Below are 23,109 nucleotides of genomic sequence, written 5' to 3'. Positions count from 1 at the left end.
GCTACACGGTGTACGCCCTGATGATATCCAGTCCTCTCACAGTTCACAAACGAAAGCAATCCAGAAACACAGAAAAGTAAAGCTTCAAAAAGCAGGATCAAAGAGCCATGGAACAAGCCATGATAGCCTCAGGCCTACATATCTTTTCCCCCTGTCATCAAATTTGAAGCACCCATGCTAACGTCCCAGTTTGAGAACTGTTCGGAGATCGGATTATCGGGATAGATCTCAAAAATTCGACTGCTGCCTCTTTGACGTTAGACGCTTCATGATTGTTTGATAATCGATGGAGACCGGCGGGGGGCAACCGTCGGCCAAGGAGCAATCTGATTCGATTCCACGATCAGGCCAGGCACCCTCTGTCCACCTGTCCGGAATGTTCCATGATTCAACGGCCCGCTTGGACGAGCATTGAGCCATTGAATCCATCGGCAAGTCGTTCACAACCTTGAACGCTCCATGTCGGCATCCGCAGACCCGCTTGGCCAGCAATGAGTGAGTTAAGCGACGTCCAGCTTCTCGCAAGCTTCACTCAATCGGGTTTAGCGTTGGGCTGGAATTGCTCCGAGATCCGACCTATGCAATAGACTGGTGGTCTTGAAACTGGTAAACCTGTAGTGGTAGTTAGTTAGCTATTTGATCATCCTAAGCAGCCTCTGTTGACTCAATTTCTGAGACTTTGTTTGAGGTTTCCCGTGTCATCATGCATCAGTAGGAAGATTTGCTCCAATGACATAGGGCTCCACACGCCACGATCAGGTTTCAATGGCTGTGGCAGGGTCGCGGAGCAGCCTGGATCTCAAGCTGACGAGTCCAATACGAGTCTCTTAACGGCGCGATATCATGTCCAACTCCGACGGAATTGATGCATCTGTATGAAAAATACAAGTACTCTTTCTCTGACCAAGCACCGTGGTAATGAGGTCTGCGGCGATTCTGACCGAATGGCTTGCGACGGTCTATGGAGTCCTTTAGGCAACAACATGCCATCAGGCGAACCCGGATTTCCAGGAATCCCCGAATGCCCGGCCATGTATGGAGTAGAAGGTCCTTTTTAAGTTCCGTATTATTACTATCTCCACTTCAACGCTATTAGCTCTGTCCGAAAGTGGATGTATCATGCTTATCCTGGCGTTAATGATGCCAATAGATGGCATGTCTTCACGACCCTTGCAAAGTGAGACTACAGTCTTAAATGACAATTGGTGATTCTAAAAGACAAAAGTTCCTGTCTCTTGGTCTATGGATGACTAGAATCTCATTTCATACACATTCATTTCAGCTTTTCAATCAAACGTCGGCGTCGCATACATGTCATCGGGATCTGAGCATGGTTAGACTTCAGTCAGGGTAACGGGTTCACAGTGCAAAGGCAAACTTACCCTTGCGATTCTCGATGATGTACTTCTTCGTCTCAGCAATGTTGTGGTTCAGCTCCGTGTAGAGCTCTTGTTGCCTAATCCGAACGCTCTCGTTCCTCCTCGCCGCTCCCCGAAGGGCAGCCTGTGCCACATGGAAGCGTGATGTCTTGTTCACAATCATCATATCGAACGGTGTCGTGGTACTTCCCTCTTCCATGTATCCGTTGATGGTGACTCGCTCCAGGCGGGGCCGTCCGAACAGCAGTCCCTGCAGTTCGGTCGCATATCCGTGATAGTTGAAGTGAATGGGTTTGTCATATGTGAATAAATTGTCGAATGCCTCCGTTGTGAGAGCATGCGGGTGAGCGCCTTCATTTTCGAGGATCATCAGGTCAGTCACATTAATGACCCGGAGACGCAGCTCGGGGCAACGCTTGCGCAGAATGGCCGCTGCACTAATGACTTCAAACATCACCTCGACACCAATTCCGACAAGTACTACATCAGGATCCAGACCGTTGTCGGTGCTGCAGAATCTCCATACGGATGCGCCGGCTCTGCAGTGACTCTCTGCCTCTTCCGGTGTCAGATATACAGGAGTTGGCTGCTTCGAACCAACCATGAGATTAATGTAATTCTTTGATTTCAGGCAGTGGTGAAGAGTCGTCAAAAAGGTATTTGCGTCCGGCGGCAAATAAACCCGAGCAGCGGTAGGCTTCAGCTTGAGCACTGCGCCGATGAACGACGGGTTCTGGTGCGAGAAACCATTATGCTCCTGCCTTGTCCATGTGCTCGTCTCAATATAGTTGATACTAGCTATATCCCGGTGCCACATTGTCTCTTGGGCCTTAAAAGGTCCGTGTCAGTATTCACATGAGAAGGGGGGCAAACAGAGAGCGGAATACCATCTTGATGAACTTAGCGTATTGCACCATCATGGTGTGGATAATTCCCAGGAAGCTCTCATAAGACGGGAAGATACCCGTGCGGCCAGTCAATGTGTAGCCTTGGAGGAAACCCTGGCACATATGCTCGCTCAGCACTTCAATAACACGGCCCCCTCGAGCATTTGAGAACTGATCCCATTGGAAGTTCCTTCCTGTGCGATCCAGTGCCGCGCTCAACTTGTTGCTCTCGAGTTCATCGGGCGAGAACAGTCGCACGCTGTGGGGATTAAGATGGAAGACCTCGTCGATGAGTTTCCCGGTTACCTTCATTGCACTTTCTTGGCTACCTTTATCAACGGCGAACTGTCTCCAATCTGGGAGGTTTGGTGGCACATAAGCCTTGTATGCCTCCACACGTTGACCGAGTTTCTTCGAATCCTCAGAGGGAAGTACAGATTTGATCTCGTCGATAACATCTCCGTTTTCCTTGAAAAGCTCCTTGGGGCCGTACGATGACAGCCACTCCTCGAGGGCTTGCAATTCCTCCTTGTCCTTCTTCGCTTTGGGAAGAGGAACTTGGTGCGAATGGAACGACCCCTCGATGAACTGACCGTGCAGTTTCTTTGGTCCTGACCATCCCTATCAGTGACAAGGACGAGCGTTAGCCAGACTGGAGCTCTTTGGTAGTCACCGTTTACGTAGCGGACGTACCTTTGGAGTGCGCAAGATCAGCAGCGGCCATCTCGGCTTCAAGATCGGCTTTCCAGACCGTGCTGCTTGCTGAATTTTATGAATTTCGTCGACGGCCCAGATCATAGAGCGATGGAGATCAGTGTCAATGTCATTTAAATCTTGAACGATGCGGACCTGGTAACCATAGCCAGTGAAGAGAGAGATCAACTCTCTATCATCCATGCAGCCAAAGATCGTGCGCTCGCTAATCTTGAAGCCATTCAGGTGCAGGATGGGCAGCACTGCACCAGACTCAGCAGGGTCGATATATTTAATGGCATGCCATGATCTGCCCAGGTTGTTAGCACCAGAGCCAAATGGGTGTCACCTTTTCCTCGGAGACCTACGTTGCTGTTGGACCTGATTCTGCTTCACCATCGCCCACTACGCAAGCGACGATTAGATCGGGATTGTCCATGACTGCACCAAAGGATACCGCAAGGGCGTATCCCAGTTCTCCTCCTTCGTGTATTGCACCAGGCGTTTCAGCGTTGATATGACTGATGCAAGTCAGTTACATCCACCACAGCCATTTAGACGGTAAACCCTCACCTTGGCAAGCCGGCTGTTGTACTGAATGTGGAGATGAGGTTACGGAGACCCTCGGCGTTTCGTGAGTAGTCAGGATAGAATTTCTCCAGCGAGCCCTCCAGCCAAAGAGAGGCTAGGATGGCTGGTGCGCCATGTCCTGGCCCTACGACATAGAGCATATCGAGATCGCGCGTTTTGATGAGATAATTCAAGTGTGAATATACCAAGATCAGCCCCGGACACGTTCCCCAATGGCCTATGGATAAAGTTAGCGGACGAGTCGGTCTCTATCAGGACAGTTGCAAGTTGGAGCAGGCAATCAATCTTACCAAGTAATCTGGGCTTGATGTCGTCGTGTGTCAGCTTTCTCTTCAACAGTACGTTGTCCTGTAGGAAGATCATCGCTGAGAGACATTAGCAAGGACACGTAAGTGATGTATAAGCAGTTGTCTCACCTGCGGCGATGTATGAAGCCGCTCGACGGAACTTAAATAGAGCATCGCAAGTAGGTTGCTCCAGGCTTGTCAGGTCCAATTTCACCTGCAGCTGTTCCACTACATCCGGAATATGGGAAGGCAATGCCTGAGGATTTGGTGTATCAATAACTTCTCCTGGCATTGTGAAGGTTTTTCTCCAATTCGAACTGATTTCAGAGTAGTTGTATACAATACCCTTGCCAAGTAATCGTGAGTTCGGTCCAAGCGGGTAACAACCAGACGAACGATCGACAATCACAGGCCACAAGTAAAAGGAATCCGATTTGTCTTCGAGTGAATGAGTCTGGATCAGATAAATAGATGATGCCACTTTACACAGAGCGCCAAATGCATCGTTGAAGTACCGAAGCAGCCGGCTGAAATACTGGCAAGCAACAACAAACTCTCACCAGCACTACGTCACCATGAACCGACCCCTGACATCACTGGGTAAGAGAACAGCGAAAAGAAGACAACACCATGGCCAAACAGTATTCATCTCTGGTGGTCCCATCATGGTGGAGAATCATCCGCCCCGGGAAAATGGCTCAGTATAATAGTCCAGTCTGACTGTCAGCAAGTATTCCAGTAACGCTTCGCTATCCTGCATTGCTCGTTTCCCGACTTCCCCTCACTACCTTCCAACATGGCATCCAAGACCATCCTCTCTGTCAATGCTGGGTCCTCCTCCGTCAAGATAACTTTCTATACTCTCGAGCGCCCTCCGAAAGTCATTGTAAACGCACAGATTTCCGGGATCACTGCTCCTCCGGTAAAATTGAAATATACGCGGGGCTCAAAGGAGCACAAGGAGGAGGTGGGGGATCGCTTGTCGACCCCTCAAGATGCATTCAAATTTCTCCTGCAACGCTGCTTCTCTGACTCTGAGTTATCAGAAGTTGCCAGTCCGGAGGATCTAGCATACATCTGTCATCGCGTTGTTCACGGGGGCGACTACAATGAATCAGTGGTAATAACGGACGAGACTTTCCACCGGCTACAAGAGCTCGAGGATCTAGCTCCTTTGTATGTGTGATCTATGAAAGGAATCGGCAAAGAGCGGTTAATGATTTGGATTACTATCAGACACAATTTTTCAGCCCTGGAAATCATTCGCACTTGCAAGCAGGAACTTCCCAACGTCAAAAGCGTCACTTTTTTTGACTCTGCCTTCCACCAGACGATGCCTGAACATGTGAAGACTTATCCTATCAACCAGGAGATTGCCAAGGCAAATGGGCTTCATAAATACGGCTTTCACGGAATCAGTTATTCCTTCATTCTGCGGTCTGTCGCGGAATTTCTCAAGAAGCCGGTCGACGAGACCAATATCATTGCGATGCATATCGGAAGTGGCGCCTCGGTGTGTGCGATCAAGAATGGAAAATCAGTGGACACGACGTAAGGCAACAAATCTTGACATTGAAATCGTGGATACTGACGGGAATTGTTCAGAATGGGGTTGACTCCCTTGGCTGGATTACCGGGTGCCACACGAAGCGGTAGTATCGATCCATCGTGAGTGCTTCACTTCATGTATTTCAAAGCATTACGGCTTATCGTTGTCAGTCTGGTGTTTCATTACACCAACGAAGCGGGAAATCTAAGCCCAGCGAGCACAAAAGAGATGCATATCAGCAGGGTTGGTTATCCATCTCTCAGCCATCACAGACGAAGCTTATGTTGATCGCTACCCAGGCCGAAGAAATCCTTAACAAGCAATCCGGATGGAAGGCATTGACAGGGACAACTGACTTTTCCAAAATCGCTGTTGAGAACCCTCCATCCCACGCGCACAAGCTAGCTTTCGATATCGTCGTCGATCGCATCCTTGGATTTGTCGGAAACTACTTCGTCAAATTGGACGGCCAAGTAGACGCGATTGTCTTTGCTGGCGGAATCGGCGAGAAGAGCGCTCTGCTGCGCAAAGCAATCGTTGAGAAGGCTCGATGTCTAGGAGTGGCCGTGGATGGTGCAGCAAATGAGAAGGGCCCAGCCGAGGACCAACCGGTCCTGGACATCTCGAAGGAGGCAGGGAAAGGACCCCGTGTGCTCGTCTGTCAGACAGATGAGCAGGTGAGTAATTGCCCTTTGGCATCATGTCTTAACGGGTAGCTAACACGTCTGGCTAGTTTGAGATGGCATATAATTGCATTTTGACTTATGATAAATGAGTTGCCTAACCTAGGCTTTGTCCCTCCCAAGTTGCTCCATAGCTTTGGGTCTATATTTTTCTAATGATAATGGTAACGATGTCGGTCGATGAAGTACCAGCTGGCCTTTATTATGATTGTCTTCCTTGCCTTTTTCCGTTGGTGTCATTTCGAAGTTTGTCCATGCCTGGGATTAGATCGCCTGATCCATCATGAGTACCTCCGCCACTGAGATATATATTCTATTGTATCCGAGCCATTGTCGACAACACGGCCGCCCCATCGGGGAAAAAAAAAAAAAAAAAAAAAGAGTAAAAAATAAAAAAGATAACAGCATAACTCCCAGGTACCAGTAAAGAAATAGCAGAGCAGCTCGCACACCCGTTGCAGCCCAGAAACTGGGTGTACCATTTCATTGTCTTCATCGTCCCGCAAGTAGCGAGTATCAGATACCATATGGGACGCAAGTGAGTCTACGGTGGATCCAGAGGCGACTTTCCTAAAAAGGGTGGGAGTCAAAGGTACTTTGGCCAGGTCGGACAAGTCGCAGCAATCCTAATCGATAGATCTGAAGTCTATCTGGATTCCGCGTCTAATGTATGCACACTTAATTTCAGGATTTGTATTGATCGGCACAAAACCGACACAATGGATGACACTCCGATCACACCCTTGCGCCACAGTCAGTGCTTCAATAGCATATCAGAGTGCAGTCTGCGATCATACAGTACAGTTGATAGACCCAGTGGATGTCCACTATTCCGTATCATTTTTGATGTATCATAAGTGATCAAGTAGGATTCTCCATAAACAGCTACACAGTTCCATAGAAATAGATTGGTAGATCAGGGGGACCCAGCCGCAGTCGGGATCCACGCCTTGCATAAGGAACTACATGGTGGCGTCCAGTACCTACTATGACAAATTAAAGTACTTCTGCACGCCGAGATCGATATCTTGCAGATGCACACACCTTCCCGATTTGATCTATCGCCAGAGTACTCCATAACCCGTCTTCTCTTAGCCAGGCCAGGACGCCAAAGCGCTACTGAACACAAACAGATGGTGGATAAGGCCTGTAGGCGAAGTCCACTCCACTGTGAAGACCGCACCAGCGAGGGGAGCAGAAACATAGTCAAGGCGTCACAGAAATCTGCATTAAAACGTCTTGATAGTAGTAGATCACGCAAAAAAATCCAAATAATGGTCCCTACGAGGGTCGAACTCGCGACCTTGGCGTTATTAGCACCACGCTCTAACCGACTGAGCTAAGGGACCGATTTGTTGAGTAAGTGCCAGAACTTTGACAACAAGAGCAAAATTGAACCGAAGGAGGTCTGATCAAACCTCAAATGTAGCAAGGTCAGCTTGCTGAAGGTGTCTCTGGGCCTATTTTTCCGATGGAAGGCTCATATGCAACTTGATAGTACTGACTAGCCATCTTTGAAGTGATCACCTCGCAAGCTCACACTAATCATGATCGCCAATTCTAGTCTCTGGATGTATTAGCCAGCATTGGCCTGGACAGCAGTCTTGCGACTGACTAGCGCCCATTTTTGACTGCAACAATCCAATGGAGGTCGGCCAATATCCTAGACACACTGGTGTTCACTCTAGCAATGATAGGTAGTAACTCAAAAACGGCTTCGTGTTCGTTTGTTGCCGCTCATAATAGCGATGTCCTTCCACCAACATGTTCAGTCACTGTTTCCCCCTTTCTCCAGCAACAGCGGAACAACACCGGTGTTGCCGTTTGCGGTGGCCCACGCTAGCGGATCTGTTATTTCTGACAGATGAACTTTGCCGGTTCCTAGGAGACATTGAACAGTGCCCTCGTGCCCATTTGCAGCCCATGACAGCGGTGCGAGGCCGTCGTTGTCTTTGGAGCCCGCGTCAACACTGACAAACCTCGATGGGCACACTCAGGGAGATTTCGTGACCATTGGCGGCAGCGCAAGAGAGCAGAGTTCAGCAGCGTTTCTTTCTCATACTAGTGCCGCGCTCCATGCTCAAGCACCCTCACAACAAGGTGGTGGCCATGCCTTGGAAAGCGGCATAACTCATCATCTCCTCATCATCTCTTTACATCGAGATCAGTCCACTCGTCCATTGATAACAGTCCCACTGCAGCATATTACAAGGCTGTTTGCCTTCTGGATCAGTCATATTGACATCTACTTTGTGAGCGAGGAGTGGTCTGATGGTCTTAGTATGTCCAGGAGCCGCAGCATATGAGACTGTCATTTTTCTTGTTCGGCTGCTAACCTTAGCTTGCATCAGATTCATTCTAGAATAAAATGCCAGTGATATCTGCGTTTCCGCTCGTAGCTGCTTAGGATAAGGGTTTCACGCTCGTCTGGCACTGGCATCTGGCGAATGCGACGAGCACAGCTTTCTGAGTATCACATGCCAAGAGTACACCAATTTCCTGATTTGATCATAAAGGCAAAAATGACGCAMGTYTCCMCRMCWAGGTCCYTTAGCTCAGTCGGTTAGAGCGTGGTGCTAATAACGCCAAGGTCGCGAGTTCGACCCTCGTAGGGACCATCTTTTTGGACTTGGCTTTTTGACCCTTACTAGCTGACTTGGTTCTCCTTTCCTGGTAGTCCTAGACCGAAATCGAAGTGAGTTGGACTTCAATAGAGTGAGGCATGTTGGCAATGTCACTTATGCTACCTACACTGACACTTCTCCTGGTACGCCATTACTCCTTATATTGAAAGTATATCCGTGATTGCCTGATGAACTTGGATTTCAGTATCGTCGATTATATGCCTTGGAACCCGACTGGTTCTCCGAAACATAGATCATTCGATTTAATGTGCTTTTGCAGTGTTATTAATAACGCTAACTTTACTTAAGTCATAGATACAAAAAGTCCCCAACCGCCACAAGGATTAGGTCCTTTAGCTCAGTCGGTTAGAGCGTGGTGCTAATAACGCCAAGGTCGCGAGTTCGACCCTCGTAGGGACCATCTTTTTGCTTCTTGGTTTTTCATGAGTGAAAATACTCAGGTGTCTTTGTTTGAACTCTATTGTTGCCTGGATGTGGTGACGCCAGTCGGACCATCCATCCCTCAAAGCAGATCCTGCTTTCACGGAGCCCATAATCCAACTGATCAATTCCTGTTCTAGAACCCTCAACCGTAGCTCTGGGACCGGCTGCAGTTCCCCGGCTCTAGCGCAAAGATGGATTCTTTCGTATGTGGCTTATATAAGGTCAATATGTAGATAGATAGTTCTTTCGTCATCTACGGAGTAATTTCCTGTAGACACTTATTGATATCGGTAAAATCCACAGCGTCTTCCATTTGAACTCTATCTCATGCATGAAACTCATGACCCAGGTCATTGGGTGGGTGATCAAGATGATGATCATACCGATCTATTACTTGACGCTTGTTATAATACTGCGTAGAAGGAGTGCTTTTGTCAATTGAATTTGAGTCCCGGGAGCCATGCATGATGCCACCTTATCTACCATTCCAGAGCACCCTGGGGCCAGTGGATAGTGGACACTGGACCGGCATGCAGCAATCTTTCCATTTTCATCATGATAGGTGGGTTGTGTATTGTTTTGATTGATGTGCTCAGGCATGCGTTCCTTGCATACAGGTTTCCTGGAATTAATGGGCCTTGGACTAGTCCAGATACGGAGTGATAAAGTCGGATTTGGTGGCTTGTACTCCGTATTCACTATCTACTAGTATCTACCCACAGGGATGTTTGGCGGAGTGGCTGGTGCAATCATCGGCTGAGAGTTGAGACTTTCAGAAAGTGATCGGCAGTGCAGAGTATTGTGAGTGTCTTGAAGACTGTGCTACTACGGGATTAGGAATGTCGTGGTGTGGCAAATTAGTTAGTCCTGAAGATTATGCATATGGGAGGCGGGATCATTACGCGGTTGCCTTACTACCACTAGTACTACCAGTAAACTTCGAGTTTGGATTTGAGGTCTTGAGGTGTAGAAAGTGGAGAGTAAGGCCATTCGCAATGAACACTCAAAATCAGAGAAAACACCTTAAGAGGCTGGGGATTCAAGAAAGTCATCGAGGGTTCTCTGAGCTGTTGATTGGCCGCGTAAACTCACCTAACCTCCCTGTCTCAGATCAGATTCCTTTACAGTGCCTATCCAACAGAACTCCCTGCAAGGATTCAAGCAAATAACAGTCGAAGATCTCAAATATGTCTTGTCTTACAGCAGACCATTATCATGCTTTATTGATGATTCAAATTTGGGGGCTCATTACGCAGCGTGCAAGAAGCAGATTGCCTCCTGCGTCTGGATTTCAGAGTTCACTAACTGCCAATTGACTAATTTATAGCATTGATCAAATTGGGAAAACCTTGCAGCATATACGTGCAGACTGCAGAAACTGGGTATGGAAAATATATTGTCTGCTATTAATCTCACTTGCAAGTTGCGACTTGCCAGTTCGTCAGTCAATAGAAAAGGAGGCGATTGGTTTCGTCGCCACTTCTCATTGGTCATCCATCAATAGGTAACTAAGGGTAGTCCATACTTATTTATCTATTGCGGACTATCAGTAGAGAGGTAGGTACTTTGTTAACTTACCCCATATTTCCAGCTCCAGTCGTAATTCCTTATTCGGAAAATAGACAAGTTTCAGCTTGATGATCGGCTATCTGATCAAGATGATGAAGAGCAATAATGTCATGTCAATCAATGACCATTGGGATATTATTGCAATAGCCATGCATTGCCAAGCTATTAGTAAAGCCGTCTGTCTACCGTAGTCGCTGCCGAAAGGGGAAGGCGGGACTGCCAGTTCCAGAAAACCAAAGCAGTAAGCTCAACGGTTCTTAGCTTTTTTGGCTAGAGAGTTGTGCAGGCTTCGTAATTCTAACCATGTGCACGGAGTAAGATATTTTTTTTTTTTTTTTTTTTATTTCCCATGTATTCTTGTAATACTCGCATCAATCAGTTGACGTTGGTGCTTGTATTGATGGAGTACCTGACATAATTATTGACCGCTGCAGAAACTCGCTTACTGACAGGGAGAGAGATTGACAGCTTGCTGGAACTGGAACAGAAGGTATTGAACTATAGAGTACAGACTACGGAGAGCCAGAGAGACAGAGACGCATATGGCCATATGCAGCGCTAGGGGCTACATACATAAGTTTGTGGTACGATCTCCAACAAGCTCCCGTAGCGGACAGAACCACGGTACCATCCCGACGGAACTTCTAGAATCGTTCTGGAAATTTGGAATCCAGAACCTGAAGGCTGAAGCTGTCCGTCGGGGAGATCGACGGGATACTCAAGCTGTCAGCCACAATGGACACTGTAGAGTGAGGCTGCAGGTTGTCGGAAGACACGGAGGATTTCTGACACTTAGCAGTTAGCCCCAGGCCAGTTTGCAACATTATGAATGAGCATGGATGCCATCTCCGATAGATTCAACACATCATTCAGCAACAAATCAATCAGAGATTTACAGGTCGTCAGTGTCTCATATTTGACAGAGGTCAAAAGTACGAAGCTTAGTTACATGGGTAATGCTCCCAGATCATCTCTATCGCCCTCGTGGTCTATCTGTCATGGATGTGATCGTCTACGAGTCCTCCGATGAAAGGCCGAGAGAGAAAAATACGGTCGTGCTAACTATCCTCTAATATCCCATCATGAGCCGCGTTGGAGCATCGAAGTTCATCAAAGAACAGTCTAGGCAGTCTGGAGCATTTTATTCTGTGACCAGCTCATCCAACTCAACGCGCTTACTGGCAGACACACGGAAAAACCAAAGGGTAGACTCTCTGGTGGATTCCTGCGGCGACGCGGGAGCAACGCCAAATATGGCAAGATAACGGGAGCAATAACTCTGGAACCTGGCAGACTTGTGGCTGGTAAATTGAGCTAGTACAGAAAACAGATACGTACACTGTAGACACCTCAATGTGAGTCCTCACGCAGCGCAGGATAGTACAGATACAGTACAGCCAGTACCGTAGAAGCCTAGAATAGAAGGATTCCATCCCTCTGCCGCGGCTCTCCGTTCTTCCTCCGCCCCATAGTGGCGACCGGCGAGGCTCAGCTGGAAGTTGTGTAGAAGGCCGTGTAGTGGAGAACTAGACGACTGATTTAGGTACTTTAACGCGCTTGACGTATGATTGGCTGAAAGACGGGAAACAACACATGTCTGGTCTCCAGCTCCAGGGATTTTGAACTTTTAAGGGGGGAAGGTGTCAAGTCTGTCAGGATAGTTCCACTCCCTAAGCGGAACCGTTGGAGAAGGCGTTCTAGAAGCTGTACTCAGTAGCCTGTATGGATACACTGTAGGGCTTGAGTACTCATACTAGGCTCTACTGGTAACTATCAGTCCACCATAAATTGATTGCCAATCTGCCAGCCGTACGTTTTCTGAGAGGGTCTCGCGACCACGCGGGTACAGACAGTAGGGCAAGACGCTAGAACGACTAGAAGAACGCGAGAAGAATGCTAGTCGCATGGAATACGTAGGCTAGTCCAACGGAGTTGGGAAATCACACGGAGAGGATCGGTTATTTTTCTTACTGTACCTACCTTAGGTGGCCCCACTGCCCCTTTTGTCGACTAGCCCGATTTCCCCGGCGACCGGGAGTAACAACCACAGTCGACAGTGTCAACTTGACACAGACTAGAAAAAACATAAATGAACACAAGACATCTATGTATCATATCATATCAACATGATGTTCTCATTCGATTCGTCGACATAAATTACTAAGGGAACCCTGGAACATGTCAGAGCATAGGAAGTCCGGAACATGTTCAATGATCAATGTCTGACCTGACGTTTGACTCAACCAGGAGAAGTGGACCAAACTAGGGGAAGAAACCCGAATCAATAGTCGCCCATCATGGTGGACTTCCCGAGACGAAGTAGGGCGGGAAGCTTCTGGATTGGTTCTATTTATCCACTTTACGGCTGTTGACTTTTAGGGGCCTTAAAGGGTTAAGATCAGCCATGGAAGCCCGTACTTACAGAGTCTACGGTATGCCATCATCAAGGAAAATTGAGAGTGGTAATATTTTGCGCCGGAATATGCAGGATAAGCTAAGCGACAATTACACAGATCTCCCAAGCCATTGAGCATTCTCATGCATGGGATAGCTTATTTCAACCAAGGGCTTCACTGGAAGGATTCTCTTTCTGTAATGATATCAAGAAACTCAATGGTTCCTTAGCATATCGTGGAGATACCTGCATTCACCCACCCTAATGACACCTACTAGGTTTGCTTTGAGCCACTGAGAATACAATAATTTACCTGGAAAATTAGGAGTTTCAACCCAGAACACCCGTCTGGAGCGATCATACTGAACACGGTTAGAAGCAGGAGGATAGCCTGGAAAATTCAAGGGTAGGGCTTCCGGGGATCACAAGATAATTCCGGTAGTACTGTAGTAGTAGTACATAGATAGGTAGGCTGCGGATATTAGTCAATTCTCAGCCGTTTCCGCCTCACAGGAAAACCACGCGACAGAATCGGACGCAATGCGGATGAGATCATGAGCCTAGAAAGGCGGAGTAACTTTGGGTCGAATTCGGATCCATCCGTTCTGTTTCTGGTGGGTGACTGGGTGCCTGGGTCCCCACCTAAATGCATATACCCAGTCCGTCGTGTCCGAAGAATCGGTTCCTGCTTTCTAGCTTTCTTCCAAGTGGAGAGCTCGAATTTTCTTTGCTTTTTCTGTTCTGGTTCTGTCTGGCTTCCCTGCTACAGGTCGTTTTGTCTCATCTTTTCGGGTTTTCATCAGGTCTGCAATAACGCCTCGCGGACGGGTACTTCAACTCTGAGTATCTAAGGTACTAAGCACTGGGATTGCTTGCTTGATGGCTGTGTACAGTATTCCGTGAGACAGCTAACACACGTCTTCTGAATCAGGAGGAACGGGTTCATCCTTGCTAGTGGTCTCTGCTTACCTCCGAGGTCCAACGGAATGATTTGGAAAACCTGTAGGCGGGAAGAAAGAAAAGTGACAGGTGATAAATGTACAGTTACTTACTGTCAGCATGTTGGATGGCTCCAACAAAGAGAAGAAGGTTGGGTTGGGTGGACGGGCCTTAATAAATAAGGAACAAAACACTATTAGCAATGTTTCGAGAACAGAAACTAATAAATTCGAATAAAATCAGCCAGGAAGAGGCAGCTTCACATGATATTGCCCTTATTCGAACTTTAATAGCCTTCAGATTCTCTGAGTCTCAGAGCCAGAGAACGTTGGGACGGAGCAAGTCAGTAAGTACCCAAGGTAGTCTAGTACTCCGTACTGTAACTGCAAGTAGGTAAAACCCCTAAGAAAGGGGGATGCGAATCCACTGCGTCGCGTACCTCTCCCCCGGGACAAGGTAACGGGGACAGCCGCTAAACACAGAAGCTCCCCCTAATGATCTGACTTTCTGGGCCAGTCTCTCCTGTATCAATATTGTTTTCTTTTTCTCGTCATATCATTTTATCATTTTATCATTTTATTTTATTTTATTTTTCCTCTTTGCTTTTAAGTATTGTTAATTCTCCTTTGCTATTTTTATTATTTTCTGTACGTCTTTTTTTATTTTTATTTCTTTTTCCCTCTAAAAACGAATTTTAATTTGAGATCCTGTTGTAGCCTTCCCAGATCTGGAGCGAAAATTAATTGAAAACATAAGATAAAATAAAATAATATTGGCCCTTGAGGTATCAACTAGGAGTGAATATTATCCATAGTCCATACCTAATTTACAACACCTATATATCTCTACGATGGGCCCCCTTCATCAATCTTGCTAGTGAATTCTTCATTCATTCCTCAACCACTGTCGCCCTGTCCTCTTCCTCCTTCTCCTCCCCTTCTGTCACCTTCTTCTCATACGTTCCGTGCTCCCTCTCATTCCCTTCGGTGCTTCCCACCACTCGCAATCCTATCATCATCCCCTTTCGGTGACGTTACCAAAGCGCCTCCCTCCCTCCCTTGCGATACGTCCAATCGTGTTTTCTTTTTCCAGCGGATCAGACGGAGCTACTTCCGCGCCACTACTGTACTCCTTTATTCGAGAGATCGACCTCCCTGCCGTCCGTTGCATTAGTCGATCCCATTTCGTCGGGGAGATTGCGCTTGAATCGAGACTTGCATTTCACAACCTTTGCAACGATTTAGTATTCTGGAAGGGGGAAAGCAAATAAAAAGAAGGAAAACAAGCAAAGGTCCATTTGACTTTGGATAAAGAACACTGCAGAAGCCTCAGCAAAAGGGAAAGGAAAAGATAAACACTGGACCTGTCCATTTGATTTCGGGCTCCACCTGGCCTCATTCCTACAGTCCATTTCCTCGGATCATTCAGCGTCACATTCCTGCCCTACAGATCGTCTTTTCGCCGCTGCTGGTGCTTGCTGCATCAACAAGTTAGAATACGCTCTTTCCCAGCTTCAGTGCTGTGGATATCCTTCATAAGAGGTTGCGCTTCCAATCTCATCTATCGCCTGCATCATCACCGCCTCTTCTCGTTCGAGAACCTTGGATACCTCGCGACATTTGCCATAGACACGCGATAATTTATTAATTATTTGCGGATATATTTTAATCCCGCAAAGGAATCTTTCATTTATTTAATTGCTCAGTGAGTCCCCTTCCTTCTCTGCATTCGTCCTCCGTCCGTCTCGATTTCCTCCGTCCGGGTGTCTCCAGCGGGAAATATCAATATCTAACAATGGCTCTCTGTGTAGAATCCAAGATGATAGTTCGGGATCTGTCAGCTTTCAACATGGGACGGGGCGCCTATGATACCACAGGAGTAAAGAAACCCGGTGCTCCTCCACCACCGCCGTCCACCCGATAAAACGCTTCTGAATAATCTCATACCACATGATACTGTGATTCCTTCTCTCTAAAAGGACAAAGTATTCTTCTGTGGTTCCATAATCGTCATCATCTCCTTCGCTGGCGCTGATAGCGATTGGATTTCATGTGTCTGCTACATTGTTGGCTCTTCTGTAAGCTTCCCTGATGGGCTCTCGTTCGATCACGTCGCTGACAAAAATCTAGTCCTGTAACACCATTGGCGCCTTCGATATCACTTTTTTTTTTTTTTTTTTTCTTTCTTTTGCTGGCTATCTCGCTTCAATAATACCCTTCGATTTGCTCGACTCCAGCGTTCGCGTTCTCTTCGACATTAGCAACCGCTGATCTGATCTTTCGATTCTTCGGCTTCCTATTCGGTCACCTACGCTTTTTAATCTCGCCGACATGAACCATCTTGGATGGACGATCTGTACCACCAAAAGTGCTTTTTTGTTTTATTTGAGGATTCCTTTGTTTCAGGCGTTCGGCATAGACGGGAAGGATATTACATGGGATACATGGGTTGATACCATAGAACTGACGGCCTCGCGGCCAATTCTTTTCCTTTTCTTTTCATGATTTTATTTCTTTTGTCTCGACATGGATATTAGCATTGTGGGGCTCTCTGAATCCATTTGCATATGTAATATATTGACAGCACGTTGAAAATAGATACAAGTGTGCCTTGTGCCTCTGAAGTCAGGATATTTCGCATGTACCTTTGTCGAAATTTGGTTGCTAATCTTGACGAGTCAGCGTACCTTGAAGGTGGATTCATTTGTTCCCGAGTAAGGATATTCACGGGAGCATGCAGACCAATTTGCCCGATCGATGGCCACCATGCATTATCTCAGCCTGCTAGTGCATCATAGGGCCCTGGTCGGAAGTCAAGGTGTTCGTCGTGCATGTGCTTCATCCCTTGGGCAGCTACATCATGGATGTATCTGGGCGAATCATGCGGTGCAACGTTGACTTTGGAGATGACTGAACGCCATGCCACAATCACTTACCTGACTAGCCATAGATCCTGTTTGTGGATAATGACATGTTCATTCTTTGGCCAGTCGGTACGGGAAGATTGATGTTTATACTAATCCGGTACATAGATGGACACCTGAATACCTTAACGTACCTTGGCTTGGGCAGGCTGGACCAGCCATGACAGGTAGCTTGCAGCCAATTATATTGGACTCCGCTGTCTCTCATTGTTCAGTGCATGTCTATTCTGACTGCATTTACCACCCTAGATGAGCTGTACATCTCTTAAGTCGTAGGGAACAGAGAGCCACACCAATCAGTCGCAATGACTCCCCTGAGAATTTGCCTACATTTCCACTACAATTGATCTAGTTATCTAGTTGATTTGTGAATCACCAACATGAGGCGGAAACATCCCGTGACTGCCGATGCCAGTAGAAACTGACGCTAAACCGGCTTTGGCAGCCGCATCTCCATAGGTCATCGCTGACGACTACGCCTCACTGGATACATGCCTGCCCACCTAGGTAGTAATCACCTATCAATCTAACTACTTGTTTGTGACAACTATCCAGGTGCAAAGTTGTCACCGCTATTTCTGCGACTTTTTCATCCTTATCAAACACCTGTCTCAGGATCGGATTACCTGCAATACAGCCTGCGTGTTTTAGGCAACCTTGACTTGGATTACTACCCTGGTCCTCCGCGCTGTCGACCATACCGCCTAACGCGAGCTGATATTCTTCGCTCAGCGTTTGATAGCTAGTGTCCGTGTGAAGTACCTGCAAGAAGACCTGATCACATAAAATTGGGCTCGCCAGCCATGTCTGACTCAACGAGCGCCAACGCCCCCAAGCCGAGTAGCAGCGTCAAGCTTGTGCTGCTGGGTGAAGCCGCAGTTGGAAAGGTACGGCGTCCCGGCATGGACTTTCCTCCCTCCCCATTTTTCCCGTTTATTTCCGTCGTACACGGGTAACCAAAAGTGTCTGACTTTTTACTGAATTGCCCGCCCGGTTTTATAGTCATCGCTCGTCTTGCGATTTGTCAACAACGATTTTCAGGAGAATAAAGAGCCTACCATTGGAGGTAAGGAAGCCGGCTGAATCATTGCGACGAAAACCTTGCCGAATGCTGATGAGCTACTTCTTTGGGATTAAGCCGCCTTCCTGACGCAGAAATGTTCGCTGCCTACCCGCACCATCAAGTTCGAAATCTGGGACACAGCCGGCCAGGAACGCTTTGCTTCTCTCGCCCCGATGTACTATCGTAACGCCCAGGCGGCGCTGGTGGTCTACGATGTCACAAAACCATCCTCCCTCACCAAGGCGAAACACTGGGTTGCCGAGCTTCAACGCCAAGCCAGCCCAGGGATCGTGATTGCCCTTGTTGGCAATAAGCTGGATCTGACGAGCGATGGCGGGGAGGCTGCTGAGCAACCACAAGCCAATGACGAGCACGAATCATCTGGCGCTGAAGGCGAGGACGCTACCGGCGACAACCAAGAGGAGCAGGAAGCGACCCCGGGAGATGCCCGGAAGGTCTCGACACGGGAGGCTAGCGCCTATGCGGAGGAAGAGAGCCTTTTGTTTTTCGAAACCAGTGCCAAGACCGGCACGAATGTCGCCGAGGTCTTTACTGCGATTGCAAATGCTATTCCTGAAAGCAGCTTGAAGAGTGGACGAGGTGCCGGTGCGGGAACCGGTCAAACTGCCCTGGGTGCTGGACGTCCCGCAGACGATACGAGAGTCAATCTTGGAGACCGAGCCGCTGCTACAGCCAAGGAAGGCTGCGCCTGTTAAATCGTCTTTTCTCTATCAGCATTTTCTTGTTACCCTGGATACGCATATCATGCTGTAAGCGCATAGCTTTCAGTCCAGGGATTAGTTCGATCACGAAGCAGGATCGGCCTAGTTTCAATGCATGCAACCTGTCCTAATAATTCAAGGCGTGTTTTCTTATTTCCCGCATTACTGTGTGACTGCTCGAAACTCTTCTCTTTTATTCTTGTTCATCTTCCGAAGGTCTTGCGACTGTGACTTCCTATTGATCCCCAGCCTGTTTGAGCCAGTGTGAACCTGATTCTGGAATCTTGTATTTTCTACTTGAATGTGGATATATGACAGTCCACTTGTTGAGCTGTAAAATTCAATTTCTTAAGGGAAACCTACTACGCCAACTCTATGTACAAGACTAACAAGAATACCTAGTCTGTCGATGACCTGTAGATACAACGTAGATGTTAGTGCCTTAGGCACAAAGGGCGAAGAAAGTCACGGGATGAGCGTTCCCCTAAGAGGGCAGAGGCTAACCCCATAACGGCAAAGCGCGATACCGCTAAGCGAGGCGCCGAGACTCCGATCCCACACCAGCACGACCGAGCGCAAATTGTAGGGTAGGAACTCCGTCCTGAACCTCGATTATTTTCCCCTTCGACGACCAACTCCCCTCGCGACAAGGAAAGCAGCACCAGCAGTACAGCCAGCTACCCGTCGCTCGTCTGCAATCATGGCTGCTATCAACAAGATCGCCCACAACTCGCCATCGAGGCAGAACCCCTCCGAGCTGGAGACTGCGATCGCCGGCGCTCTCTTCGACTTGGAGAGCAACACACAGGACCTGAAGGCCACCCTTCGGCCCCTGCAGTTTGTCTCTGCCCGTGAGGTAAGACTCGCCTGATTACTTTGTATTCCAGTCCGCATGAGTCCAGTGTCAATTACACCGCAATTGTTCTTTCGAAGCGAGGAATGGGAAAACAATGATGTTGAGCGGGCGTGAATCTATATGCTTGACAGATGGGATCGTGTGCGGAGATTGCTCTGTGTGCGCATGCTTGTCCCAATGACAGATTTTGCACGTTTCTCTGCAGTCTGCGTAATAGGAAAGACTATGTGGAAGGGTGATACGGGTGTGATGGGCACTGGACTCCACGGGTTTTTGTGCATACCTATTTACTCAGGTCATCTAACATGGTCCTATAGGTTGAGGTCGGCCACGGCAAGAAGGCCGTTATCATCTTCGTCCCCGTCCCTCTCCTCCAGGGCTTCCACAAGATCCAGCAGCGGTACGAGAATGCCAAGCATAAACCAGCATCACAGCAGATGAACTGCAGAAACTGACACGCACAAATTTGTATAGCCTGACCCGTGAGCTCGAGAAGAAGTTCTCCGACCGCCACGTCCTCTTCGTTGCTCAGCGCCGCATCCTGCCCCGCCCCAAGCGCTCTGTCAACTCCCGCACCAACCAGAAGCAGAAGCGTCCTCGCTCTCGCACCCTGACCGCTGTCCACGACGCCATCCTCACCGACCTCGTTTACCCCGTCGAGATCGTCGGCAAGCGTATCCGCACCAAGGAGGACGGCAGCAAGACTCTCAAGGTCATCCTGGACGAGAAGGAGCGTGGTGGTGTTGACCACAGACTCGATGCCTACGGCGAGGTTTACCGCCGACTAACCGGCCGCTCTGTTGTCTTCGAGTTCCCCCAGAGCGGTGCCGCCGAGTTCTAGATTTATTTATCCTTGTCAGAATCATGTGGTTTAGGTAAATAAAGCGAGTGCACACGGAGGGTCCTGGTGGGATTCGTGTCGGGAGGCGGGTTCTCGCGCGAGAGAGAAAGGAATGAGAAAGGTTGACTTTTTTTTCCCACGCACAAAATATGCATTCTCATCATGGCCCTTCTGCGATGGGTAGCTTCATCTGGTTCTCGGGTACAAGGATAAAGGTTCCTGAAATGAAAGGATGCGATGTGATAATAAAAAAATCATGATCTACTGGTTCCAGGCTTTTCTTTCCGGCGTGGTTAAAAAGACGTCTATTTTTTTTTCCTTCTTTCTTCTCCTAATCCACTCGGCGTCCTTTTATCGAAACACATGGCAAGAGCTTTGGTTTATGTCCAAACCTGGATCGCCATCTCCTTTCGTAACTGAGTATCATGCTACCGGCCAGCCACAAGCTGTCCAGCATTGCGCTTCGCCTTGCACAGTATGGGGATGGGAAGCAAAGTACTTTTACTCTGAACACCTGAGCAGCCGTAAACACTCCATATGTACTTAAATCAACGCAATGGGTATGTAAACTATCTACTGAGTATATAGATGTATCCACGTAACGAACAACCATGCCAACTATGCAAGTTCTGCCGTGATTCGGCCGACCCCCAGCACCATCCAATACGCCAATTCTCGCTTGACTGTATCGGAATTCTGCCCCTTCCCGGCAGCCTGCTCCATCTGATTCTCCGAGTCCCATTCCATACGCACAAAGACCGGGATCTCGAGGACGTCTTCGTCGGGCTGGAGCTGGTTCTTGGGATCCTTGGCCTGCCCGCTCCAGTCGAGGCTGGCGTCGTTGTTATTTTCGTCATCGTCGTCGATGTCCTCGCTGCTATCCCCATTCCCGTCGTCATCACCACCACCAAGAGATTGCCGTCTGCGGGTCCCTAGACTGCCGCCGGGTAATGTCCCAGGAACAACTTCCAGGACGACGGTCGTCCAGTTTCGGCCCTTGTCCCAGACTTTGCCTGCCTCTGCGACTTTCTCGTACCCGAGGTTCATCCCGCCGGAGCGAGAGGAGCGCTGGTCTCCTCCTGCTGTGCCCTGCAGGGCTTCATCCCAGACGTCGCTGTTGGCTCCGATGTCGAATTGCGGGCAGAGGATGGTGACTTTTGTGGCTACGCGTCCTGGTGTTACTGAGGGCGTGGCGAGCGTTACTCGGACAGGGTCGAACATGTGGTTTTTAAGGGTCAGAAGAAGCTGGAAGGGTTTCAGCGGGGGGAGAGCGTCCAGGTTAGGAGTTGAACTGGATGTTGAAGGTGTTATTGCGGGGAGACCCGTAGGCGGTCCTAGGGCTAGTGGTCGTAGAGTCGGTAAAGGGATGTAGCTGAGGGCAATGAGACGGATGCGAAACCGGGTGGACTGAGGCTTGAACTCGGGCTTGACGAGGATGTGCTTGCACGACTTGCAGCGTTTCGAGCGCTTGGTTCGGAGTAATACGGGTAAAGGGAGAAGGTCCTCCACGAACCGAGCGTCGGGGGACTGGAACATGCGCTGCTCGATCGACGCGAGGCCATCCCAGCCACATTCTTCCGAGGAAATCCGCTGGAGGATGGCGTCTTCTGCGCCGGGAGCCGGGACTTTCAGACCCTCGCTGGCGGTCAGAGCTTCTCTCATGACTGGAGGCTTTGATTTAGGTTTCTTGTTGGCACCACCGTAGAGATTGCTGAGCCGTGATGATGCCGCATAGAGGGACATTATACGGTTTAGAGCACCAGGTGAGGCGAAGCCGGGCCCAAAGTCGGTACCCAGCGGGTCTGTGGGCGATGTGGAAGTTGCTGCTATCTGGTCTTTGTAAAACGCCTTGAGCGCGGAGAACCTCCCATCCGAAGTCAAAGGAGCTGCAGACTGGTCGCCGGATGGCGTAGATTGACCATCTCTGCTTTCTCCTGGGGCTGGAAATTGATCGTCGATGGTGGAGTACGTGGACAGAGGAGATTTGAGCTCACCCACGGTTTTGGACATCTGTCTACCCCGAGCGGTTGTCGTATCAGTCATCTTGGAAAGCTGTGCGCAGATGTTGGTGGGCTTGTCAAATTTGATGCCAATGTCTAGAGACGACCACATGCAATATGCGCACGAAAGCACCCATGGTCCTTGTTGGCCTTCACTTCCCGCGACATTCTCGAGCGTGTTGACTGCAAGGGGTGCAGTGCATATGGGGCAATTGAAGCAGTTCCTGGCACATCTAACCGGAGCAAGCAGCTCTTCAGCGGGGAACTACTGGCGAAACAGGACCTAACGGCACCCACCTATTACCCTCACTTCGAACCATGCTGCTCGGTGTCTCGAATAGACAATTCGGACAATACCAGCACACAATCTCCTCTGTGATGCATCGTGGACATTTTATCTGATGGCAGTCCTCACAGTACAGCAGTTGTTCCGGAGGATACAGAGAGAAGTTGGAACGCGGAGCTCGGGGGTCGAATGTCTGCTCCTCCTCCTCTTCCTCCTCTTCAGTATCCGCAGCTGTTGGAGGGTCTCCCTGTTCTGCTTTTTTGGTGGGAGACTCTCGCGATCTTCGTTTTCGGGAACGATCAGGAACAGGGGTATCGGCACATGGACACGAGATATAGGTATAGGGGAAAGGACGCGACATGATGAAGGCGGGTTGCT

At 48.7% G+C, this 23,109-nt stretch overlaps 5 protein-coding genes and 3 non-coding genes across 8 annotated transcripts; 5 read left to right on the top strand and 3 right to left on the bottom strand.

Moving 5' to 3' along the window:
- Positions 1-1,286: 1,286 nt before the first annotated feature.
- Positions 1,287-4,129, bottom strand: Aud_003372 (putative phosphoketolase; the record flags this gene model as incomplete). The annotated part of the gene is made up of 8 exons (XM_043288322.1): positions 1,287-1,324; positions 1,383-2,208; positions 2,267-2,887; positions 2,960-3,269; positions 3,328-3,480; positions 3,533-3,767; positions 3,841-3,915; positions 3,967-4,129. 8 exons carry the CDS (start codon positions 4,127-4,129, stop codon positions 1,287-1,289), a joined length of 2,421 nt encoding a protein of 806 aa, XP_043144257.1.
- Positions 4,130-4,633: 504 nt separating this feature from the next.
- Aud_003371 (putative acetate kinase) lies at positions 4,634-6,161 on the top strand (the record flags this gene model as incomplete). The annotated part of the gene is made up of 6 exons (XM_043288321.1): positions 4,634-5,013; positions 5,074-5,388; positions 5,443-5,505; positions 5,557-5,629; positions 5,686-6,063; positions 6,120-6,161. 6 exons carry the CDS (start codon positions 4,634-4,636, stop codon positions 6,159-6,161), a joined length of 1,251 nt encoding a protein of 416 aa, XP_043144256.1.
- Positions 6,162-7,344: 1,183 nt separating this feature from the next.
- Aud_003370 lies at positions 7,345-7,418 on the bottom strand. The gene has a single exon. It is a non-coding gene; the product is annotated as a tRNA-Ile (tRNA).
- Positions 7,419-8,613: 1,195 nt separating this feature from the next.
- On the top strand, positions 8,614-8,687 carry Aud_003369. Its single transcript has one exon. It is a non-coding gene; the product is annotated as a tRNA-Ile (tRNA).
- A 353-nt stretch (positions 8,688-9,040) lies between these two features.
- On the top strand, positions 9,041-9,114 carry Aud_003368. The gene has a single exon. It is a non-coding gene; the product is annotated as a tRNA-Ile (tRNA).
- An 8,652-nt stretch (positions 9,115-17,766) lies between these two features.
- Positions 17,767-18,742, top strand: Aud_003367 (Rab family GTPase; the record flags this gene model as incomplete). Its single annotated transcript, XM_043288320.1, has 3 exons — positions 17,767-17,850; positions 17,966-18,029; positions 18,102-18,742. 3 exons carry the CDS (start codon positions 17,767-17,769, stop codon positions 18,740-18,742), a joined length of 789 nt encoding a protein of 262 aa, XP_043144255.1.
- A 706-nt stretch (positions 18,743-19,448) lies between these two features.
- Positions 19,449-20,445, top strand: Aud_003366 (40S ribosomal protein eS7; the record flags this gene model as incomplete). Its single annotated transcript, XM_043288319.1, has 3 exons — positions 19,449-19,604; positions 19,922-20,004; positions 20,079-20,445. 3 exons carry the CDS (start codon positions 19,449-19,451, stop codon positions 20,443-20,445), a joined length of 606 nt encoding a protein of 201 aa, XP_043144254.1.
- Positions 20,446-21,063: 618 nt separating this feature from the next.
- Aud_003365 (putative dynactin Arp1 p62 subunit RO2) lies at positions 21,064-23,092 on the bottom strand (the record flags this gene model as incomplete). The annotated part of the gene is made up of 2 exons (XM_043288318.1): positions 21,064-22,678; positions 22,743-23,092. The coding sequence occupies 2 exons, from the start codon at positions 23,090-23,092 to the stop codon at positions 21,064-21,066; spliced, it is 1,965 nt and encodes a 654-aa protein (XP_043144253.1).
- Positions 23,093-23,109: the final 17 nt, after the last annotated feature.

The sequence above is a fragment of the Aspergillus udagawae genome, assembly GCF_001078395.1.
Source record: "Aspergillus udagawae IFM 46973 DNA, scaffold_2, whole genome shotgun sequence".
NCBI classification, from domain to species: Eukaryota; Fungi; Ascomycota; class Eurotiomycetes; order Eurotiales; family Aspergillaceae; genus Aspergillus; species Aspergillus udagawae.
Note: the sequence above shows the minus strand (reverse complement) of the source record. Positions and strands in the feature narration are given on the sequence as shown.